The following is a 21,388-nucleotide window of genomic DNA, read 5'->3' as shown; positions in this document are numbered from 1 at the left end:
TTCGACGATGCCCGTCCGTCCCTTCCCCAGCCGCCGCCATGGCTGTTTCTGCCGGAGAGTGGAAACAAATTGCTGACATCCATGCATGTGCCTCACAGAAGTAGCTGCGGCACACATGCGAACATGGCACTCGGAAGAGGCATTTGAACCTACCATCAAGGCCCCCCCATCTCCATCTCCATCTCCATCTTTTCTGAAGCCTATGCCCGTTAAAAATATGGCTCCCCCGGGTTGGCGAAGAACCACATCATGGCTGCCCACTCGCCCACTGTACCACCAAACCACGTAGTACCCGCTAAAGCCCAGAGGCCTGCACCACCAATGACCCGGCCAAATCTCCTCGTGCCTTGGTCCAGTTCCCTCCTGCTTTCCTCGCTCTGTCGATGATAGCTGGCCCTCAACCTTCTTCTCATGATTCGAGGCCCGTCCCTAAGGTATTCATAGTCGATTTTCTTCGGCCATGTGGCAGCAGCATTCCCGGCCGGCGGTGGCCGCCTTTGCGTGAGTGTTTTGCTTTTGCCTACCTCTCCCAACTTACATCATTTTGGCCTGTCTTAGCCCTTTTCCCCATCTGTGCTGCAACTTTGCGCTGCCTTTCCGCGAGTCAAATGCGTCAAAAAATGCCAGAAAGTAAGACAGCCAGGCCTGGTCGCTAACCAAATGCGCCCATCATAGCACTCTCGCCCTCTCCACCGCATTTCTCACTTCTCGATACCAGAAGAGCGCCGCCTTTGGTATGTTTTCCCACCTCCCCCGACAAAACAATTGGGACGAACGAACGCCTTGGTCCGGATCGACACATGGACTGACTTGCATTGTTACCAGAGCGGCCATTTCACTTCTCCGTCCTAGTATCGCTCCTCCTCGGCCTCGCCGCCCGCCTGTACTCGACCTTTGTCGCACCGCGCCATGCCGGCCGATATGAACCTCTGCGCCCTTCCGACCTGCTCGACCGAGGCGCAAAGGGCCACAGGCTGCTGTCTGTGGCCGCGCTGCGCAACGCCCCCGCCGCTCTGCTGAGAATACTAGTCGCCTCCCCGAGACCACACCCTCCTTGTCGTTGGCATAGTCGCAAGAACCGTGCTGTTTTGGAGGATAATCAGGACTATACATTGCTCATATGATGGGCTGCATGTCGGTGTCCCCCTCCTTCTTCTGTCCAAAGCAACAGATAGACCGAAGGATTTGGTTACTGACACTGGTCTAGGCCTTCCTCCCATGCTACATGTTCGCATTGAACGCCTTCGATGCGCGAAAGTACGCCTCTCTGCCATGGAATACGGGCGAAGCTCCCCAAGTCGGTTAAAGAGCGCCTCGCCAGCACCACGCCCTGGCTAGTCGTCGCGCTGGCCTGGGGGAATCGCCTCGACCGATCTGCTACGATCGACTGAGCAAGTGACCACCGTCATATGCCCCCGCTGGCCTATGGGAACGGTTAATTCCGCTGGCTCAAGTGGTCCTCATAGGATGCGATGCTACCATCATGGCCCACGTCGGACGCTTGCGGCAGCACCAGGAGAAGAAACATGACGCCTGGTCAGTCATCGGGTCCTCATCACTGATTTCGGCCGGCTTGTTGGTCTTCATGGCTGTCTGGTCGTGCATAGATCGCGGCAACCTGCGGTGGAATGTTCTTCTCACCTCGACAGCTGTCCGCGATCTTGTGGTGGATAGTTGCGCTGTTGTGATCGGCATGGTGGCAGCCATTTATTTGATGGCCGCGTACCAGCCCCTGACGGTCATTCTCACTTTCGTGGCGTCGATGTTGATGGTTCGGATCGAAACCGCGGTATACGATGGAACCATGGGCGCCTTCTTGCCGACTTTGCGGGGTCTTGGTGTAACAGCGATTGTGTTCTTGGGCACGGGGGCTCTGTTCCAGTATGCCTCCATCCCCCTTTCTGCTGCGCAACCGTCGGGCAAGGGTCCTATGCACAGGAACAAACACATCGGACTTGCGTCGCTGGCATTGCTCGCCGTAGCCGTCCAGACCCTTGTAGGGATCAGCGCGCAAGATCATTCAGGTGACATTAGCCGTGTCATAACCAATGCGAGAGCGGAATCTGACAGATGGCTGGCTGGCGCAAAGAAGAGCAATACCCTGGCCGAGGCGGTTGCCGAGTATAAGGAGCGACATGGCATACCCCCGCCACCGAACTTCGACAAGTGGTACGAATATGCTACTTCTGTCGATTCGCCCATCATTGACACCTTTGGGCAAATCCAGGCCGATTTGCTTCCATTCTGGGGCGTGCGCCCTGCTTCACTTCGCCAGCGGACAATTCACTTACTAGAGCGTCCGAATCTTAGTGTGGGCGGTCTGATTATTCAGAATGGCCAGGTGACCATAGCACCGCTCATACATGGAACTCACCGGTGGATGATGGAGGTAATGCAGAACATGGTTGAGCCGTTTGCCCAGTGGCTACCTGACATGCAGATAGCCTTCAATCTGGACGACGAGTGCCGAGTTTCTGTGCCATTCGATAAAATGGAAGCTCACTACACCGATGGGACTGCGTCCCGCTCTCGCTTGGCCGCCCGAACCGATGTCCAGGGCTTCAGTCCTTCGTATGAACCACCGTGGCCGCGACACTACCTGGAGGACACGGAGGAAAGCCAGAAGCTGTGGGGACAAAACTCACCCTGGTTCGAAGTGTGGTCTAAATCGCCCATCTTCTATAATTGGATCTCATCTACCTGCTCGCCCTCGGCGCCGGCCAACAACCTGCACTGGTGGAACAGGAAGGCGACTTGCCAAAGCTGCGCCGCGCCTCATATGACGGATGGAGTCGTCTCGAGCTGGACCATGTCGGGTGACCTCTGCCACCAACCGGATCTCGCCTACCAACACGGTTTTCTCTACGCCCCTTCAGCCTTCGCGGCCACCCACGAACTGGTGCCCATTTTCAGCCAGAGCCGCATGCACAACTTTGCCGATATCCTGTACCCGAGCCCCTGGAACTTTGGAGACAAGGTGGTCTACGATGAAGGCCAAGGCATCTCTTGGAAGGACAAACTCAACAGCCTTTATTGGCGTGGCCGTGCCTCGGATGGTTATGCCACCAACGGCGCGTGGCAAGTTTTCCTCCGTGCTCGCCTGGTCCACCTGGCCGCCTCTATCCGCGACTCGCTCCGGCCTATTGCGTTGTTGAGCTACATTGCATCGGAGCGACGTGACGATGATGTGCCACCCCCATCATGGTCAACGTGTCATTCGTGGGCGATTTCAACGACCGCTGTGATCAGCGCGACTGCCGCCAGCAGCAGGCGACGTTCTACGGCAGCCCCACGGCCGAGCCCGCCCCGTCGCAGGATTTCACGGAACACTGGCACCACCGGCACCTGGTGGACCTGGACGGCGCGGCTTTCAGCGGCCGATTCTTGCCGTTCCTCGCCAGTCGGTCGCTGCCGTACCGCGCAGCGCTGTTCCGCACGTGGTGGGAGGAGCGCGTGCACGCGTGGCGCCACTTTGTGCCCCTTGACGTGCGGCTCAGGGAGCTCGGCAGTATCTTGGGGTACTTGGGCGGCACCGCGTCCGGGAACACGGACGCGGAGCGCATCGCGAGCGAGGGCCGGGCGTGGGCCGAGAAGGCGATGCGCAAGGAGGACATGTCGGTGTACATGTTCCGGCTGCTGCTGGAGTGGGGGCGGCTCCTGGACGATCGGAGGGAGGAGATCGGGTTCGTGATGCCGCAGGGGCAATGATCATGATTACAAAGCATAGCGTTTTATTTTCATTACTGTGTATGCTTTCCCCGCTGGTGGTGGGAATATTTTTGTTTATTTGACTACTTCCTATGGGCGAATATAACCCATAGGTAAACTGCGGAGTTCTGTGTATAACGTCTGGTTGATGGACGGGGGATTATTCCTGGTTGAAAAGGGAAGCGAGAGAGCGATCTACTGATGGCTGCTTCACATGTTACGAGATATTGCATGATACCAATGAAACTTCAATTATTTCAATAGTCGTTCTTCTGATTTAAGGGCGAGACTGGCAGGCCATCAAGCAGGTATGCTGAATATCAACATGGTTGATGCGCTATTCCATTTCATGTTGGCCATGAAGAGCAAGACGAATTCCTCATTTGCTTTCCGGAGCGTGTTCTCCGGCAGACATGCATCTCATCGGGTGTGGTCGCAAACTGCCTGCTTAGCCACACCTGACGTCATTTTGCGCCCAGTCGCGCGTCACCTTTTTCCCCTTCAGCACGCCCAAGAACAGAAGGCACGCGATCATGATGGTGGGATTCGATCCGGACGGACAATGAGACTGAACAGACCAATCAAAGCAGACCTTTCCCGTTCAGGAATTCCCCATATCCTGCTTTCCCCTTCTTTGACGATATGTGCTGTACTTGTGTCACACAAAGAGCCCCTGACGTAGCGCGGTATGTTTTCAGCCAGCAGCGAGTTGCTTCCAGACACATTTCTCCTTAGGTATGTACGTGTAGGTAGGATGTAAGATAGGTACCTAGGCAGCAATTAGGTAGGCAGGCAGGAGGAGCCTAGTAGCCTTATTACCCTAGGTATGATGTAGCCATTGCAAGTCTGATCCTGATCAAAGAAACTCGCTGGAGTGATATATATGTATTGCCCGTCTCGCCTGTTTCTGTTCATTCTAACATATTCACACTTACAATCCACCACCACTACCACCAGGACTCACCTCATAATCCATCTCCACGAAGACCAAACAAACACACCCACCACCCAAATCTACATAACCCCCTAACTCAGCAACCATGGGCATCGCCGCCGGCATCACCCACTTCTTCGCCTCCATCCTCGAGGTGATCCAGGGCATCTTCGCCGCCATCCTGCACGCCTTCCAGTTCGTGCTGCAGTGCTTCGTGGACCTGGGCAAGGGCGCCGCCAACTTCGTCGAGGGCACGCTCGGCTTCGCCATCCGTAAGTTTTTCTTCTTCTTCTTTTTCTGGCTGTCCTTACTCGCATGCCGCAATATCGTGCACGCTATGGTCAATTTACTGATAACGTACACTTGTTACAGACAACTTCTTCATCCTCGGAACCATCGCCGCCGCCGTGTTCGGCTACTTGCTCTACGTGCAGAGACAGGGCTCCACGCCCGTGTCGCGCACGATGAAGAACAAATAAGCCGGACATGAGGAGATATTTTGGGATATGATGTGATTGACATGGGTCCCAAAGGGAGGAGGAGGAGAAGAGTGAGAGAAGCAGAGACTCTGTTTGGCTTATTAATGAGCAACACTACACGAGGAGTGAGAGGCACAACTAGTCCTCTGCTACTGATGATTCTTGATGAATATAAGATACCCCATCGTTTCACACCCAGCTGTCGAGTTCCGCTGCAAGTTCTTTTCCATCTTTTGATTTGAATGTTTCGCTGCTCTTATGTGGTTCCGGCCAGCGTCAAGATGTGTGATAAGGAGTGTGTGATTACCCAGTACCGATTCCAAAGCTCGGTCTTTACCTTGAAGGATAGTCGAGCAGAGGCCAGATCAGGATACCAGAAAGATGCGGATGCGTCGGGGCCTTGGTCTCGAGGGTCGTGACGTGTGGGAAGGAGCTTGGCTGTTGTAGGGTGAACCGGACCAAGATGTAACTTATTGGTTAGTCACTTCAGCATTACGAATTCCCAGAGAGGCCAGTTGATGTGGTAGTTCTCGCTATTCTCGCAGTGTCAAGCGCTCCGGTATGATTTTATCTAGCTAACAATATTCAGTTGTCGACTTAGTTTCACAACTCCCGACGGCTTGATACTCTTCCCACAGCATGCCAGCCGTGAAGACTGTCTCAAGCAACAAGATGAGCCATTATATCTACATGAGTCGCATCTAAACAGCGAATTAGTGTGAGCCTCATTCCGACCCGTCATGGCACCAAGAACGGCCCAAAACCATGGCTACTCCGGTTGGCTCGTTTTCCAATATAATCTGCTCGCAAACGCTTTTGTAAGCACCACCAAATCCCCGTGGCTATCGTGAAATGCGGTCGAACACAATCTCCTCCAAGGCCGGAAGTCGAGTAGCTTTCATGGCCTGGAAGTCGTGAAATAAGATCTTGAGAGCGTCACCGTGGTGAGGGGCTGTTCCGTTCGAATACAGTACCAAATGGGTGACTGAGGCTGGGACCAAGTCGCTTAGTTTTACCTCGAGAGATTCCATGTCCCCATAGCTCAAGTCCTCCAAAGTTTTGTTGATACGAGTTGCGATGTATGAAATCATACACGCGAAAAGCTCGACCGGCAGCTGGAGCTCTCGCAGACACTGAAAGCCGCGCATGGACATGTGGCCAGGCACAATTGCATGACCAGCAGTTGCAAGGCAAATAGCGAGCCCCTCGAGGCGAGTTTCAGCCTCGCCCTCAATCAGGCGCAGGAACCGGCAGATATCCCAATGTGCGTAATACACTCCGCCAGTGTGGTATGTCAAGGTCTTCAGGCGCCCAGTCGAACACAGGAAGGCGGCCAAATCGACCTCCTCGTGAGGTTTGCTCCAAATCCTCGCACTCTCGAGCTTTTCACCCAAGGGTAGTTGCTTGTGCGAGACACCCCCAGGGGTTTTGCTTACAGCCTGGGGGTTGGGGCCGTTGTAAGATCGTAATTCGGGCAGAGCCAAGAAGGGGGATAACCTGAGGACTTCAGGAGGGATAGCCGAACTCAAATAAGTCCGCGAGTCAAACCCTAACGACCTGGGCCAGACTGGAGCTGTGCTGCTGCACGTGTTGCGTGGAAGCTGACTGCCTGGCTCTTTCCACGACGGTGTTGACGAGCTTGTGAGATAGGTCCGTCGGAACCCAAAGCTGGGGTAGTTTGAGATACTGAGCATTGGGTAAGAGGGTCAAGACAAAGGCAGCAGCGTGCTGTGAGTATCGACCTAGCAAGTGTACTTTGTTGTAATCGTCAGCGATGTGCTTGTGGTATTCTCTCCAATCCAGACCTGCTTGTTTCAGGCAAGGAGAATTGGCGAATAAGGCGGCAACAGGCCCATTGCGATCTATGCCGGATTGAATTCGACCAGGAGGATGGATTAGGTTGCGGCTGTCCCGGCCGAGGTCGGCATGTTGGATGTAGCGTGCCACTATGGGCTCTCTAGCAATACGCTCAATAAGATCGTACGCGTGATAGATAGGTGTCCGCAAAGGATCCTGACCAGAGTCAGGAAAAGGAGAATACTGAAACTTTCTGAATTGCGCGCGCCTGAGGTTGTGTTGCTTGATGAAGGGCGTGCACAGCTGGTACACGGCTTTGCAGCTCAAGGCCAGGCTTTCGAACCCTTCCGGCAAGGTCTCAGATATGATCTGAAGTAGCAGTTCGGGAGGCAGGTCCACGAGGCTGGCCGTGTCCGAAGGAGATTGAGGAGCCGCCATCGGATCGGCTGGAAGCGGACATGAAGGTTGATCAGTGTGTCTTGCAGAAGTTTGATTATCTCAAGTTGTCTGGAACATGTTCATTAGTATTGCTGACGCTGGACGTTTCGACGTTGCCCGCTGTCATCATCATCACCCAAGATAAGCAGCTCGTCTCCCGCTGTGCGTGTCATTCAATCAATCCTCGGTCAGTTCGGCTGGATCAAAGGCCAGAACCTCGCGAGATGGGCCGCTGGCAAATTGGCGATTCGTAGACGATTCATTCGAGTGCTTCCGAATGGCCTCCCACCTGTTCCACTTACCGTAGCACGGAAACACAAGTAGAGCGTGTTGTACTGCAAATAATTGCTGCCAATAATTGCTGCCAAGCAAATAAAGTCGTCCGCTTGATACGATTGATGCAAATGCCTTGGCAGTCCAGTGGGCAGACACCCTGAATTTGGAGCTTCAAGTGTACGGGCGGGTTGGCGGATTAGTGGGGTGTTTGGGTGTTTGTATCTGGTGGTGGAGCTGCAGCCTCATTAATGGAATTGGATCCCAGCTACAAATTCAGACGTGCTCTATGCTTGTCGATGGTTCTTGCCCTGAATGAAAGGAAATAAGCCATTTTCGGGTAACATCGAAATTGGCAACTGCCTAAGAATCAATGCATTGAAGATCAATGTTGTAGAGTGGCATGGCTCTACAATGTCCTCGCCGCATGCCTGCACCGTAGAGTAAATGCATCTACGCTTAAGTCCAAGCAGGCGTATATTGATCAAGCCAGCAGCAATGAGAGGGGCTTACGACACTCCATAAGTAGAAGGCTTTAGTTCTTCCTGCAGGAACAGGCAAGTAAGGAACTGCTGCTAGATGATACATGTACCTACCTGGTAAGCTAATTACATGTGCTTTACTGGGCTGCAGCGCAAATCAAGACCAAGGTATGAAAACATCAATCATCAGAACCGAATGCCTTCTAGCATGGTTGTATATGAAGATGACCAGTGATCCCATCAGATGGAAGGTGTTCGGAACATTCTTGATATCGCCGATGCCTGGCCATCGAACCCCCGCGTTTTTGGGGAGGGACCCTGTGATCGGCAGGTTTTAGCAGTTGGGAACTTGGGGGGCTTGGGGGCAGCGGTACGTCAGGCGGTTGAGAGCCCCACCACTTATCAATCTGGGTCGGAGGTGCTGCTGGAATCAATCAGGGCGCCCCTCCATTTACCTTCGAGAAAGCTCTCCTGCATATGACGAATGACGGTTGCTTCCGATCGAAATGCCCGTACAAACGAGCTCAAATACAGGTTTCCCAGAGTTGATAGGTCTGTAATAACCTCAGGTACGCCTGCATGGAGGACATCAGGTCCATTAGATTAGGTACGGTGATCGCATTGGGCAAAACATGCAATTCCGACATCCTATTCGGAGGCAGAAAAACAGGGCTGACAGAGTGGGCGGTGCTGCGTTGCATCCCCGGGGGCCAGTGGTGGATGGGCTCTCGGTGGTGGGTGGGTATGTCTGACATTTAGTGCCCCCAGCTGGGCTGTTGTGCCGCCTGCAGTAGTGCTGCCAGCATGAGCATATTCCGACGAAACATCAAACATCACACAAACAACAAGTACCGACCACAACCTCATCCCATTCAACGTACCGTGATCAACAACACCCTACCAATACCAATACCATACCATACCATACCATACCATACGTATTTCGTTATTATTGAGATCCCATAGCCGGTTGAACATTGAATCTTTTGTCTCGAGAAATCCCCTTTGTGTGACTTGCGACTCGACTCAACAACGCACTGAGCCTCTCCGAGAAGAGAACATTAGCAAGCGGCTGAAACCGAGACCAACCAACCTCACTTGACTGAACTTGACCGGACTGGACTCCAAGCCCCCGACGGGACGTCATTTCCTTAAGCTTCCTCTACTTTGCACTTGATGTAATTGGAAGGCCCGCCGATCCCCCAGACTCAGACACCCAAAATCGCGACCCATCCCAGACACCACCAGAAACACATGCTCAATACAATCCAATCCCAGTCCCGATACCACAACCAACAACTTTCCCAGCCCAACCCAAATCAAAGCGCATTACGTATAGCCATCCAGCTCATCCCGTAACATTTGACTCTCGAGCACACGTCCTCTTCCAGTCGCATCATTGAAAGACGAACGAACCATCCATCCGTACCTCATCTCTTTGCCGCCGTGAGCCATTCACTGCACCGCACCAAGCAGCCATGTCGCAACAAACCGGCCCAATGTTGATCAACCTGCCCACCCCCTCTTCCCAACCGGATACCCCCAATGACATGCCGTAAGTAATCTGTGACGATGCTGCATCAGTGCGACACCATCTAACCACCCGTTCTTTCCTCCAGCGGCACCCCCACCAGTACAACGACCTCGCTGTCTGCGCTCTCCACCACCGCCATCAAGGACGGCCATCGCGGCCACACCCATGGGTTTCCTGCCCTTGGCGGCCCCCCGCGGTCACCAGCACCAGTCGTCGACCAACAGCCTCGAGGCCGAGCGAGCCGACCGCATCTCCCGCCTGGCCGGCCTAGAACGAGTCTCCACCCTGCGCACTCCCTCCCAACAGCAGCAGCCCGGCCAGCACGCGCAGTCGCTGTCGCCCCAGCAGACCACCCCGACCTCCACCACCTTCCCCAACAACCAGCTGCAGCAGAACCAGATCGGCAATCTGCCCGTCGCCCCGGCCTACTTTGACTCCAATGGCCAGCCGACCGCCGCGACCAAGATGAGCACTGTGGGGTCTGCATCTGCGACGGGTAGTGTCGGCGCGCGCACCACCACCGAGGCGGGCGAGCAGTTCGATGACCAGACCGAGGTCGACGAGGATGTCCTGAGCATGGACACCAACTACCGCACCATGGACGTCGATTCTACCTCGGGCGCCGACGCCATGGATGAAGAGATGGCCAGCCGCTCCGTCGGTGGATTTGAAGATCGCATGAGCGACGACGGAACCGCCAGCCTCGTCGGTTTTGGCGAGGGCGCCAACTCCACGGTGAGCGGTCCCATCTACCACCGCCGACCGCTACCGGGTGCCGCGGGTGCTGCCGGGGTCTGGGGTCTGGAAAGAAGCAGCTCTGGCCTCAGCGAAAGTGCCATGTTGCGGTCGCAGCAGATGCGAGAAGCCGCCAACATGACAGCAAGCGGCGATGTCAACGCCAGCGCGTCCGCCCAAGCCGAGCGACGGGATGCGCGCATGATGGACGGCGTCTCGGTAGATGGCGGAGGTCACGTGGGCACGTCGGACGATGATGTCTTCGTTGACACAACAACGCGGGGTCCCGTGCCAATGCAGGGAGGCCACCAGCACGGCGCATCTGGCTCGACATCGCGAGAAGCGGCCGAGCGCATCTTGCGAGAGAGGCTTGACAGAGGCGAGACTCGTGTCGGGGCCACATCCTCGACTCTCGGCAACACCAGTGGTGCCAGTGGTGGGGCGAAGCACTTGGCCGGTTTTATTTCGAAGAGAAGAAGTGATGTTTCCTTCGCGCTATCTGGCTTGGCTTAGGAGGGATTATGTCAAGGCGTTAGGAGTTATGTTGATGACCGAAAGAATGGTGTGTAACGAGAGTCAACCTGACTGTACGCGGAGGCCGTTGAAGCCTCGTACGAAAATATCTATCGGCGGTTGAGACTCATGATTACTTATGGTTATGGCAAGGGACGCAACTGGAAAGAAACTGTTTGCGAGAGATTTTGTATTAGTACTGCTATTGCAAGAGGTACTTGTTGTCAATGTTGAATACGTATGCTTCATGCCCCCCCCCTTTGGCCGATATTCTCCCTACCAAATGGATGGTACATCACACATCGTGGGCCCACCTATCGTGCATTGATGATGCCAACCAACGGCGACGCAACCTGTTATTTTCCCGCCAACACTCCTGTATTCCCAACCAAGCAACAACAGCTTCACGTGCCTGTTTTATGTGCTACTAGATACCCCCATGTCGAGAATTTACGTTGGTTTTCCTTAACATGACATTCCGCTAACTCTGACGCCGGGAGTTGAGAGATAATAAAGCACGTGCCACACTATAACGGCCAAATCGACCGACCCAAATCCCAAGTGCCAAAGGTCGGACGAGGTATCCAGAACCTGTCTCATACCAAAAGTATAAACCCCACTCACAAGAAATTGAAGGCCGACGACAAGATGGACGAGACATACGCGGCCCACGACCTCTCGGAAAAGGCACTGGGCGGAAGCCCGATCCACGTCCAGGATGGCCACTTCGTCGACGGCTACGGCCGGACCCTGTCGCTGCGGGGCCTCAACGTCTCGGGCGCCAGCAAGCTGCCCACGACACCCAATGGGCTGTCGCACCTGACCGAGGGGTTCTACGAGGAGCACCGGACCGTCACCTTTACGGGCCGGCCGTTCCCGCTTGCGGAGGCGCCGCTGCATTTTCGGAGGCTGCGGGCGTGGGGGCTGCCGCTGGTCAGGCTGCTGGTGACGTGGGAGTCGATCGGGCACGCGGGGCCGAACCCGGAGACGGACCTGGATGGGGACTACATTGCGTACCTACGCGATCTTATCGCGATGATGCCGGAGCACGGGATCAAGTGCTTTATCTGCGGGCACCAGGATGTTTGGAGCCGGTTCAGTGGCGGTAGCGGCGCGCCGGGATGGACGTTTGAGGCGGCGGGGTTGGATATTGCGGCGTTTACGGATACGGGTGCTGCGTACGTCCATGGCCAGGATGAGGAGAGGCGGCGGAACCTGGAGACGGTCGACCCGCGCGAGCCCAGTGGGCCGTTTGTGTGGCCCTCGGGATATCAGAAGCTCGCGGCGTCGACCATGGCAACGCTGTTCTGGGCCGGTGACGCGCTGGCGCCGAAGCTGACGTGCCGTCGATCGCCCATAGCTGCTCCTGGCTCATCATCAAGCAGCAATGGCGAGGGAGAAGTGGTTTCGGTGCAGACGTTCCTGCAAGAAGCCTTCATCGAGGCCTTCGGGCGTCTCGCCGATGCCGTCGGTCACCTCGAGGCCTGCATCGGTTTCGACCCCATGAACGAACCGCACCGCGGTTTAGTCAACCTGCATGGCTTCCACAAATGGGACTACAATACCGACCTGCACATCGGTCACTGCCCGTCGCTGGCGCAGTCGCTGGCCTTGGGCAGCGGGTATGCCCAGGAGGTGCCCTTCTACGTCAAGTCATGGCCGCACCCGACGCGAAAGAACCACGACTCGCTCGTCGATCCCAAGGGCGCTCGGTTTGGCTATCCACAGAGGAGGAGAAGGAGGCGGTGGACAGGCCGAGGGGGATGGGCAAGTGCGTCTGGCTCAGCCACGGCGTCTGGAGCTGGGACGAGCAGAAGAAGAAAGCCATCGTTCATCAAGACGACTACTTCGAGCGCGACCACCGCCCCGGCCGCGAGGGCGAGACGCTCGAGTGGTATCGCGACTGCTGGTCGCCCTTCCTGCTCAAGTTCTCGGAGCGCGTGTCGCGCGGGAACCCGCAGCACCTGTCGCTTCTCGAACCCATCCCCAATGAGTTCATGCCGCCGTGGGAGGGCCAGGGAGGATGTGTTGGTGGAGCAGAAGAACGCGATCATGCAGACCTACGCGACCAAGACCGTCATCACGACCAAGCGGCCACAGAACCTGGTCTACGCCCCGCACTTTTATGATTTGAACGTCCTCTTCTCCAAGGCGCACGGGCTGATGAGCGTCAACGTCCAAGGGTTGTCAAGGGGCATGTTCGTGCTCAAGGCGCTCTACTTTGGGGAAGCCGGGCTCCGCGCCAACTACAGAAAACAAATCGGCAACATCCTCGAGTACGGCCGGCGGTCCCTGGGTAAAGCGGTGCCGGCCCTGATCGGCGAGGTTGGGATCTCGTTCGACATCAACGAGCGCCACGCCTTCGCGACGGGCGATTACGACGTGCAGCGCCAGCTGATGCACGGGCTGGTCTCGGCCATGGAAGACTGCCACGTCGCGTTCACGCTGTGGAACTACAACCCGGACAACCGGGTCGAGTACGGCGACGGCTGGAATAAGGAGGACTTTTCGGTGGTGAACGGTGATCACCACGACGAGGACGGTATACCGCCGCCGCCGGATTATAGAAACCAGAGTCATGAGAAGGATGAGCTGTACCGCGGCGGGCGCGTGCTGGATGTGATTATTCGGCCCTATGCGGCCAAGGTCGCGGGCACGCCGGTGCAGTCGGAGTGGGATCATCGCACGCTGCGGTATTCGATGGTGTGGCGGACTTCTGCCTCTACTTCTACCTCTACTGCTACTCCTATTACTACGGTTAAGGACAACGACAGCAAGAAAGCCCGCCTGACGGAAATCTTCCTGCCCGAGTACCACTACGCTGCCCACGAGCTCGACGTCGCGACCAGCCACGGGCTCGAGTGGACGCTGGACCGGGCGCGGCAGACGCTGTATGTCCAGTCGACGCACAAGGATACCGAGGCGTATGTCGCGGCGGGGCTGCACTGGGTCCTTGTTGAGATCCGGGACGTGCCAGGGCGGTTGCGGGAGCGGGTGCTGGAGAGGCGGCGCGCGGGGTTCTCGGGGAATATGATGCAACAGCTGCCGTTGGAGCTGGAGATCTGGCTCGAAGAGACGATGTCGTTCGGGCAGGGGGGCGGGAATGGTGTTGTTGTTGGCGGGGGTGCTGGGGGCGTTGGTGGCTTGGTTGTTGGGGATGGTGTAAGGGGAAAAGCAAGCGGGAAAGGGGTGAGTGGAAAGGTGAAGAAGGATTTCTGCATGGTAGCTCATGAAAGAGCAAAGGCTCATGAGAGCTAGAAGAGATTATAGAAGTCCGATGACTGGGTCAGAATATTGCATTCACGAATATCAGGCTGGAGTGAAACTCGGTTTCCAACATCGGCTGGCCCGCCTCGTATGCGTTCTCCAAGTAACTTCAAGCAAGTGACCAGAGGCGACCCAGATATGTATCTTCTCAGTAACGGCTGACTGTGAAAGCCGGCCTCGTCTTGAAAGAACAGAAAGAGACAAGTGTCTTGAAGGTCCAGGCTTAAGCCTACCATGATTCACTTGGTACAAAGAGAGAGGATCTGTGGTGTGGTATGCTATGGTAAGGAGGAACATGTTAGAAGCATCAAGAACACAGCAGTCTCTTAGTACTTCTATACATCTATGTGAGCGGAATGCAATTCTACTTCAAAGAACAGGGAAACAAATAAGATCCCACTGCATCATACAATCATCTGCGATACGAAAAGGACTTAGCCTCCCATATCACCACCACTACTTGAAACAAATAAAACTGCCTGCGTCCAACCTACGATTCAGAATTAAGTATTGGCGTGACATATACCCCCGTGGGAGTCATGCCTCCTCGCAAAAGTCTAGCAGCCACAGCCGGGCAAGTCAACGACATCAAACTCGTACGGACCAGCGTCCTGGTAAGCAAAGAGCCCCTGTTCTCCAAGTGAACACCACGTCCTCCGAGATCAAATATTATCTGGTACGGACTCGCTAACCTCAGTCGTATGTGCGAAACCGCAGTGCAATGGCGACCTCGCGACCTACCCGCCGCCCGCCCGCCGCCACAACAGCGTCCCCTTCGTCGGCAAAACCCACATCCCCGGCGCCGGCAGGATCGACCATCGCCAAAACTACACCCACCGCCTGCCCGACGACCTGAGCGCCAAGATCGAGGACGAACTGTACGCGCTGAATCTCCTGCAGCTCACGCGCGACTACCCGCTGAGTCCGTACTGCCTCAAGTACCCGCTCGATTTCCTGCTCGAGAGTCTGCCGGACGAGGTGCGAGGTCGGGTTGTGGTGTTGCTGGACCCGAGCACGTACACCGAGATGGAGGGGAAGTTGTTTGGGGAGGATGAGGGGGAGTTCAGGGAGGCGTTGGAGGATTTGGAGATGCAGCCACCACGGCAGCGTACGCCGAAACGACAGCGGCAGGTACGATTCCTCGACGGCGATGGCGATGATGATACAGAGGAAGAAAACGACGATGACGAAGATAACGAAAGAGATGAAGAAGAGGAGGAGGAGGAGGAGGAGGAGGAGGAGGAGGAGGAAGAATACGAACAGTACCCCGCCTTCTTCCACGAAATCCGCGACCACGGCGAATACGTCTTCTGGCCCGTCGACACGGGTGGTAACCAGTGGCTCCTCTGCGTGTTACATTTGAAACGCAGCCCGGAGACGTGGTTCCGAGGCGCGGTTTACGACCAGGTCACCGACTTCGCCGTCGTGGATCCCGAATGGAGCAGCGACGCTAATGGCAGTAGTGTTAGTGCCGAGAGCAAGGAGCGCGTGCGGCGCGTGACGGAGCGGCTCGTCAAGATCTTCGAGGTGGGCGGGATCGAGATCGTGCCAGCGAAGATGCGGCGGGAGATCTGGGTGGCGCCATCTACTGTACTTCCACCAGCAGCAGCAGCAGAAGCAGCAGCAGGGCTGCCTGGTGTCAATCAGCAACCGCCATCCTCGCCGCGCTGGGAGTCTGGCGTCCGCTGCTTCCACCTCGTGCGCGAACTGCTACAGCGAGCAACTGACTACGCCTGCCCCGGCGCCGCCGGGTACGAGGACGAGCGCTTCTTCGAGACCGGCTCAGGTTGGGTGGATGTCGACGCGGTGCGGCACGAGATGGTGGGGATGGCGCTGCAGCGGTGCAATGCGGCGCTGGGGTATACTTGTCGGTACTACTTGGCGCCCATCGATACGTTGTTACTGGTAGGCGATGGGGATGGTGATGGAGACGGAGATAATGAAGGAAGGATCGTGCAGCCGGATGCGTTGCGGCCTTCGCGGGTGGGGAAGAGGATGCATGGGCCCGAGTCATTTGACGTGCTCAATGATGGGGGGTTTGACGACCAGGACACTGGTGGCGGACGAAGAAGGCGAGCACGGGGAGGAGTAGGAGGAGGTGTACTGAGAGCGATCGGCGACAACGTCGGCAGCATACTACTGGGTGGACGAAGCAGTAGCAGCGCTGTCGGCGGAGGCGGCGGTGGGGCAGTAGGAGGAAGTGCTGTTGCTGCTGCTTCTTCATCATCCTCGGCGGCGGCGGCGGCGGGCATGCATCCACCCCCGCGACAAAGGCTACCCCAGACACCGATACGCGATAACGTGCACAGCCTGAACTCGTTCGCGTTGAACCGCCGGCCCTCGAAGCGGACGGCTGCGGCTGCAGGCATTGATGCTGGTGACGACAATGATGGAGGAGGAGGAGGAGGAGGAGCAGGAGGAGTGGGAGTTGGCAACTCTAGTCCTACGCGCCAGACCAAGCGCGCGAGGACTTCGAGCGGCGACAATGGTGTTTGAAAGGGGCGAAGGCGATGCGGCGCGTTGGGTAGGAAACATTTTACCCGAGACCGACATGATGAACGGTTGACTATGTTTTTCGTTGCTATGGATGCCTTCCTGAAAGCTGGGAGTGAAGGATGCTCTAGGGAGAAGAGATGTGTATTATGATATGGAACTGCAGCTCGTTTAACAGAAACAATATGCCCATGCTGGCATACAGGATGGATGGCTAGAACTCTCGACGATGAACTCCTTACTTGTTGAACTTGTTGGCCTACCACTGCTGACTTGCCGGAAGACGAATACGAATATAGGAATTTACATTGATGCGAAAGATCCGACGAGGACAGAGTCGAAACAGCATGCTGCTGCGTTTCGTGGTAGGTATGCTCCCATAGAGAGGGAAGGGGACTGGCCAAGTGCATTGGTGCTGCAACGCGTTTCTTGACTCGAAAGACCTACCCGCAGCTGGCACGCGTTCAATCCGATGAGATATCCAAAAGGGTTGGATCAGAAGCGAAACACGCCCACTGGACGGCCAGCGCGACTGCAACTGATACGAGTGTTTGTAGTCTTGTAGCTTCCCAGCAACCGCCCTCCCATCTCCCTTCACTTTTCTCAAGAAACCTTCCACCACCTAACCACTACACTTTCCCCTTCACCACAATCCCCAATACGACTCTCAACACAGCATAGTTTTCGGGACAGCAACCACCCTTATCCATCATGGACAGTGTCACTCCAGGTCCCGAGGTCTATCGCGCCATAGACTACGCGAGAGTCAAACTCGAAGACGAGTTCGAGAAGCTCAACATGAGAGAAGCCATCTTCCACGGACATGCGACGAAGACATACACGCCAATCAAGGAAGAGCGCCGCGCGAAGATGTGGGCGAACATGGACATTAAGGGGCTCACCCTCGAAGAGGCTATTGCCAAGGCGCTGGACCTGGTCTTCGAGTACTGGAAGAAGACCAATAGAAGCCTCATCAGCGAAGCCAGGATGCCGGGGAGAAAGGACATCACGGCAGAAGCGCAGATGAAGGTGCTCAAGGTCAAGATCATAGTGCTTGGGGAGTTGAAGAAGAACCCTGAGCTGTTCCAGGAGGGCGAAAGGCAGGTAACGCCTGCCCTAGGCGATGGAACCGATCGTCAGGACGCCGAGGAGTCCCCGTCAAGACGTCCTCGTCAGCAGCAACATCAACAGGAGATGCCCGACAACCGAGGAGAGCAGGCCGTTCCCAACACGTACTTATCCCGCAACTTACGACCTCGTCCTGGAAACGCGGCAAGAGATCAGGCCCAGAATGATGCAGCACCGAGGCTTCCCGATCTGCAGCATCAACTGCAGACAGGCGTCCAGGAACAGCATCGAGGTGGCCAAACCGGTGCAGGACTCCAAGAAGGGAGACCACGGGGCCGAGGAAGAGGAGGCCAGAACCAACCACGACCTCACACACGAAACTACCACGATCAGCGCAGCGGAGTTGAACCTGTCCAGATGCCTGCCGATGCATCTCGAGCCCAGCAGGTCGACAGATTCTTGGACAGCATCATGGTGCGAACCGATCCGAGTCCCGTATCTGAGGCGCCCAGATCAGACCCTTACCGACCTGGCCCACGAGGACAAGACACCCAAGCAGCACACCGAGCACAGCCTGCACATCCCACAACCCCCACGAACGAAGGTCCCCGCCGCAACCCTCGCCGTGGTGCAAACAGACGGGGGCTCGAACCGGCCAACAACAATGCTAATACCAGCCCCGAACGTCCTCCTCCCCGTCGCACGGCAAGACCACGAAAAGGAGGACCAGCCAGAAACAACCCCTCGTCAACGGCACCGCCGACGCAGCAGAACAGAGCGACCCCGCATCTGCTGGACAAGATCGACAGGCAATCGGAGGACATCAAGCAGCGGCTGGAGAAGCTGGAGGCCAACATCCGGTCGCAGGAGCGGGCGATCCGGGGGCTGGAGCGCGAGTGCAATGATGCCCGGCGCGTCGCGGCGGATATGCGGCGGGCGCTTTCGGCGCTGGACGAGGTTGCTCCCCGGCCGTGAAAATGGGGAATTGATATGGGCCCCAACTGACATCGGACCTGGATGCTATCTCAACTCATCTCATGGCGGTATGATTAGGGGCAGGCGGTGTATGCTGTGTGGGTTCATCCTTAAACTGGCTCTGACTGGATACGTGTTTTTGGATGGCGGCTCTGACTGGGTACTTACCTACGTTTTTTCGATGGCGGCTGATGAGGAGATGGATATCTACGTGTATCTGTTTGGCAGGTTATATGCTGCATGGTAGTACAGCGTAGGAAATTATGCCACCCCTCGTGTACTAATTGAAGCAATGGGTTCAATGATAAGTAACATTAAACAAAACCTTTAATGGTGAGACAGGAGTGACGTGCATATGTCATTTCTGCCAAAGACATGTCATGTCGCCCAAGGAGAACGCGAACGGGCGATCAGGCGATCGGCTAAAAGCCCGGCTGTGCAGCATCATCACATCTTGCATTGGCCGGGGCCAGATCCTGCCATTGGATGTCGGGCAACCCAGCTAACAAACGCGACTTTCTCCATCGGGCAGGATTCCCGGCAGGGTTCCGAGCGGGTAAGGGAGGAAAAGGAGGGAAGGGAAGGAAAAGGAAGAGGCAAAAACCTAGGGTATCCCATCCTAGGTGCGCCTGTTCCTCCTATTGGTACAGCACGCAAGGGATCTTCCCGAGTCAATTACCAGATGGGTTTGTTTCAATGTTGCTAACCCAAGGATGCCGCGCGGCGTGGTGGCATGTCGCAAGTATGTGAGGCCAACGCCTGGTCTTGAGTGGTGGAAATGGTTTCCCAGATCTGGCCTCTACTCAGTATCCAAATTGATCTATCTCATAATTGGCATAATATTATGGTTCAGCATGATAGGCTCCCTTTGAAAAGAGTCTCGATTCTAGAATTTTCCCATTAACCACTGATATACCAATAGACGGCTGCTTGAAGGGATCATTGCCCATCTGTCCCGAAGCCGACGTAGCCGCTAGACCCCCAGTGGGTAAGGCTTGGCCCAGGGCTTGGGATGGGCTTGGCGGGTTTGTCGGGCATGGCGGGCAGACATTTGGCATTCTAGACGGGTCAGACATTTTCTTTGACAGGCAAAAGGGCAAAATGTCAACTAAACTTTATCCCCATACTTGGGGCGCAGATCAGGGCGGGTTCCAGCGGTCCCTCAACCATGGTTCACGTCCCCCGAGCCGTTAACCCGTGCTGCCGTGTCCGTTACATCAATGGCCTGTCCTGTTGAATTCTACCGCTTCTTCTACTTCCCATCACCGCATACGTGTGAATGAAGAACCAGCAAAAAGAAAAGTGCATCGTGTCAAATAAAAGGTCCAGCCTTGCGCGGGCCGCCACTGCGAGATGAATGGCATGATGCGAGCAGCAGTAGCACAGCAGCCAGCGCGCTCGTACCCTAAATTCGCAGCGAGCCAGCTCTCAGCGAGTGCCCCACTAAGCGCCCCCTAGCCCTCTAGCCCCTGGATCCTAAGACCCAAACCCGTTAATGAATATTCAGCTTGCTGGGTCTGCAAGTCTGGCAGAGGCAGCTAGCCCCCAATTAGCCTGCTGTACCTGGCTGCTAAGGGTCCCTTATCGCGGGACAAGGACAACCAGCTCGAGGACGATTTCTGGACGATGCTACACGCCAATCTAGATCATGATGGGCAGATGGGCGAGTCAGAAATAAGCCCGAGAACAGGAGATTAACTGAGTGCAAGGGCGGACGATAGGCGGAACATCAAACGGTTGAGAGGAAAAGTAGAAGGGAAGCACGATGACAATTGTGTGACGGCAGGTCACAGGTGGCACTTGGGATCTTCACTTCGTAATGTCGGTCGTACACGTAAGTCTGTGTCTATCGCAGACGGAGATCAACATGTACACACAAAGTTACAAACACCGCAACGCAACGCATACCACGCAACGCAGCAGCCAGGCTGGTTAGGAGTTTGTCTGTCCGTGCTGATATCGTATCGCACTGATTGATTGATTGATGTGCTGATGCGCCATCATGTACCTACCTACACAGCGGGCGGCGGGAGCTGAACAGTGGAGGAGCACGAAGGATGCATGTAGGATGATAGCACCAAGGCCCATTCGATCAATCTTAATAAATGAAAAAGAAGGAATAGACCCTTTTCCCAGACGGATTCCAGCTGCAACTCTTTCGCCTCCTTATTAAACTACGGCTGTACCTTCCAGTAACCATCGACCTTAGCTGGCGTTTAAGGTCTTGGCAACATCTGCAAACTGCAAACTGCACACTGCAAACTATCAGAAGCCATTCCCTACAAGGCAACCGAACATTTCCAGGGCCCCCCCAAAACTTCCACGCCCAAGGGCGCCGTTTGATCTCGCGTCTCCTCCCTCCTCCAGACTCCAGTCCCATCCATCACCACCCGTCATCTTTAATGCCAGCAGCCGCATCCGATCGTGCGGGAGCCCCGACTTGATCTTTGCCATCTCTTCAACCTTTTATTTTTGGCCATTGCCCAGCCCAGCCCAGCCCGAGGCCCCTCCTCTGTTTCTTCTGTCTCTTCTCTCTCGAGCTCGTATTCTGTTCTGTGCTACCCAACTGCGACGCTTGCTCGCTCATCCGCACAATACGACATCCTTGAACGTCGGGCCTAATTTCTGTCCACCCACCCGACCGGCGCGCAATTGACAGTTGACACCGTCCTCACCATCGTCACCACCGCCG

At 55.8% G+C, this 21,388-nt stretch overlaps 8 protein-coding genes across 8 annotated transcripts; 7 read left to right on the top strand and 1 right to left on the bottom strand.

The window, feature by feature from the left end:
• Positions 1–460: 460 nt before the first annotated feature.
• Positions 461–1,306, top strand: PG997_001828 (Beta-1-2-xylosyltransferase 1; the record flags this gene model as incomplete). Its single annotated transcript, XM_066806143.1, has 4 exons — positions 461–501; positions 676–734; positions 826–1,028; positions 1,208–1,306. 4 exons carry the CDS (start codon positions 461–463, stop codon positions 1,304–1,306), a joined length of 402 nt encoding a protein of 133 aa, XP_066673439.1.
• Positions 1,307–1,483: 177 nt separating this feature from the next.
• Positions 1,484–3,708, top strand: PG997_001827 (uncharacterized protein; the record flags this gene model as incomplete). Its single annotated transcript, XM_066806142.1, has 2 exons — positions 1,484–3,187; positions 3,250–3,708. 2 exons carry the CDS (start codon positions 1,484–1,486, stop codon positions 3,706–3,708), a joined length of 2,163 nt encoding a protein of 720 aa, XP_066673438.1.
• Positions 3,709–4,748: 1,040 nt separating this feature from the next.
• PG997_001826 (uncharacterized protein) lies at positions 4,749–5,121 on the top strand (the record flags this gene model as incomplete). Its single annotated transcript, XM_066806141.1, has 2 exons — positions 4,749–4,914; positions 5,015–5,121. The coding sequence occupies 2 exons, from the start codon at positions 4,749–4,751 to the stop codon at positions 5,119–5,121; spliced, it is 273 nt and encodes a 90-aa protein (XP_066673437.1).
• Positions 5,122–5,963: 842 nt separating this feature from the next.
• On the bottom strand, positions 5,964–7,356 carry PG997_001825 (uncharacterized protein; the record flags this gene model as incomplete). The annotated part of the gene is made up of 2 exons (XM_066806140.1): positions 5,964–6,678; positions 6,728–7,356. The coding sequence occupies 2 exons, from the start codon at positions 7,354–7,356 to the stop codon at positions 5,964–5,966; spliced, it is 1,344 nt and encodes a 447-aa protein (XP_066673436.1).
• Positions 7,357–9,810: 2,454 nt separating this feature from the next.
• Positions 9,811–10,893, top strand: PG997_001824 (uncharacterized protein; the record flags this gene model as incomplete). Its single annotated transcript, XM_066806139.1, has 1 exon — positions 9,811–10,893. One exon carries the CDS (start codon positions 9,811–9,813, stop codon positions 10,891–10,893), a length of 1,083 nt encoding a protein of 360 aa, XP_066673435.1.
• A 648-nt stretch (positions 10,894–11,541) lies between these two features.
• Positions 11,542–14,151, top strand: PG997_001823 (glycoside hydrolase superfamily; the record flags this gene model as incomplete). The annotated part of the gene is made up of 1 exon (XM_066806138.1): positions 11,542–14,151. The coding sequence occupies one exon, from the start codon at positions 11,542–11,544 to the stop codon at positions 14,149–14,151; it is 2,610 nt and encodes an 869-aa protein (XP_066673434.1).
• A 548-nt stretch (positions 14,152–14,699) lies between these two features.
• Positions 14,700–16,656, top strand: PG997_001822 (uncharacterized protein; the record flags this gene model as incomplete). Its single annotated transcript, XM_066806137.1, has 2 exons — positions 14,700–14,774; positions 14,878–16,656. The coding sequence occupies 2 exons, from the start codon at positions 14,700–14,702 to the stop codon at positions 16,654–16,656; spliced, it is 1,854 nt and encodes a 617-aa protein (XP_066673433.1).
• A 708-nt stretch (positions 16,657–17,364) lies between these two features.
• PG997_001821 (uncharacterized protein) lies at positions 17,365–18,696 on the top strand (the record flags this gene model as incomplete). Its single annotated transcript, XM_066806136.1, has 1 exon — positions 17,365–18,696. The coding sequence occupies one exon, from the start codon at positions 17,365–17,367 to the stop codon at positions 18,694–18,696; it is 1,332 nt and encodes a 443-aa protein (XP_066673432.1).
• Positions 18,697–21,388: the final 2,692 nt, after the last annotated feature.

Source organism: Apiospora hydei (genome assembly GCF_038363865.1).
Source record: "Apiospora hydei strain CBS 114990 chromosome Unknown utg000003l_segment0_segment0, whole genome shotgun sequence".
Classification (NCBI taxonomy): Eukaryota; Fungi; Ascomycota; class Sordariomycetes; order Amphisphaeriales; family Apiosporaceae; genus Apiospora; species Apiospora hydei.
This window is presented reverse-complemented; position numbering and strand designations above follow the sequence as displayed.